General features: G+C 39.8%; 1 protein-coding gene across 1 annotated transcript; it reads right to left on the reverse strand.

Annotated features, from left to right (window-relative positions):
• Window positions 1-784: 784 nt before the first annotated feature.
• LOC116408386 (vomeronasal type-2 receptor 26-like) lies at window positions 785-1324 on the reverse strand (the record flags this gene model as incomplete). The annotated part of the gene is made up of 1 exon (XM_031895162.1): window positions 785-1324. A coding segment is annotated over one exon (540 nt), but the record flags the coding sequence as incomplete, so codon positions are not given.
• Window positions 1325-1736: the final 412 nt, after the last annotated feature.

Consider the following 1736-nt stretch of genomic DNA (forward strand, 5'->3'; position numbering starts at 1 on the left):
GTGCCTCGGTCACAAGTTAAACATAATCATATCTGAATTTCAGGATTTGAATTCTTTATAAAGGAAACAATACTCTGCTAAATTTTACATTTTCTATATAAAAAAAAATATATAAAGGACCACTAAAGATATCATGTTCTGGACATCAGCTAAAATCATACACAAAGATATGGAGTGTTTGTCTAGAAAAACAGACCATCTGCATCTTGATGGAATCACAGTGATTTGACTAAATACCCCCTAGAGGCCTTAAGGTGGTCATGGACGGGCTGATTTTAGCTGCTGATTTAGACCAATTCAGCAGCTTATCTGCCTTTGTATGGGCACCACCGACGGGCCTCCCCCTCCGACATCTGGCCTAAAATTATCCAGGTCTTCATCAGGAAAGGTTTGAATTTTCCCATTGGATCGAGGGCTGCACATTGCTAGAATGATTACTGTTCCACTATATATATATATATATATATTTTTTTTTTTTCTATAGTCAATACCCAGAATTAGTAACATTTGCACTGATTTGTATATTGTAAAACATTTATATTCTAATAGAAATATGTATGCTATGCATTGGATAAAAAAAAACTGTACAAGTAAAAGGCATTTAGAACATAGTAACATAGTAAGTTGGGTTGAAAAAAGACATACGTCCATCACGTTCAACCATAATGCCTATATATAACCTGCCTAACTACTAGTTGATCCAGAGGAAGGCAAAAACCCCATCTGAAGCCTCTCTAATTTGCCGCAGAGGGGAAAAAATTCCTTCCTGACTCCAGGAACATCATCAGGTTTTGATGTTTTTTAGTAAATGAGATTTTCTGTTATTCTCAGTTCTAAATAAAATGATATAACATTTGGGCAGAAATATACAGGCTAAAAGGCCCGCGCTTGAGGTGAGTATGGCAAATATCTCCACACACACAGTGTTTTTGCCTTTGGTGCTCAGATAGGCCGGGATCATTGTGATCCAAACACTGCAGAAGAGCAGCATGCTGAAAGTGATGTACTTGGCCTCATTAAAACTGTCCGGTAAGCTCCGAGCTAAAAATGCTAAAACAAAACTAACAGCTGCCAGAAGCCCCATATACCCAATAACTGAGTAAAAGCCAATAGCTGAGCCCTCATTGCACTGAATGATGATGGTTCCAGGGGAAGTGTGAATGTCCAGTTCCTGAAAGGGAGGAGAAATGGCCAACCAAGTCATGCAGATGATTATTTGAATGGATGAGCAGAACAAGACTACAGAATTGGACAGTTTGACTCCCAGCCATTTTCTCCATGAGCTCCCTGGCTTGGTGGCTTTGAAAGCAACACAAACCATGATAGTCTTGGCCAGGAGAGAAGAGACAGCTATGGAGAAGGTGATTCCAAAAGTGATGATGCGCAGCATGCAGGTTATATCCACAGGGCGACCGAGGAACAGAAACACACTGAGGAAGCTCAGCTTGATGGAGACAAGGAGGAGGAAGCTCAGGCTCCGGTTGTTGGCTCTCACTATGGGGCTGTCCCGGTAAGAAATGAAGACTTGTAATATTAATTGAGTTATAAGGAAAAGAAGAACTGAGAGCGATGAAAAAAACACAGAAATAACATCTGTACTATACGACAGGAATTCTTCTATCCTGGCAATACACTTGTCCTTCTTCTCATTGGGCCATTCATTGTATGGGCATCTGATGCAGTTTTCACTGTCTGTTATGGTAACAAAAAGAAATAACATAGATTTACTCTCCAAT

The sequence above is a fragment of the Xenopus tropicalis genome, chromosome 1 (assembly GCF_000004195.4).
Source record: "Xenopus tropicalis strain Nigerian chromosome 1, UCB_Xtro_10.0, whole genome shotgun sequence".
In the NCBI taxonomy this organism is placed as follows: domain Eukaryota; kingdom Metazoa; phylum Chordata; class Amphibia; order Anura; family Pipidae; genus Xenopus; species Xenopus tropicalis.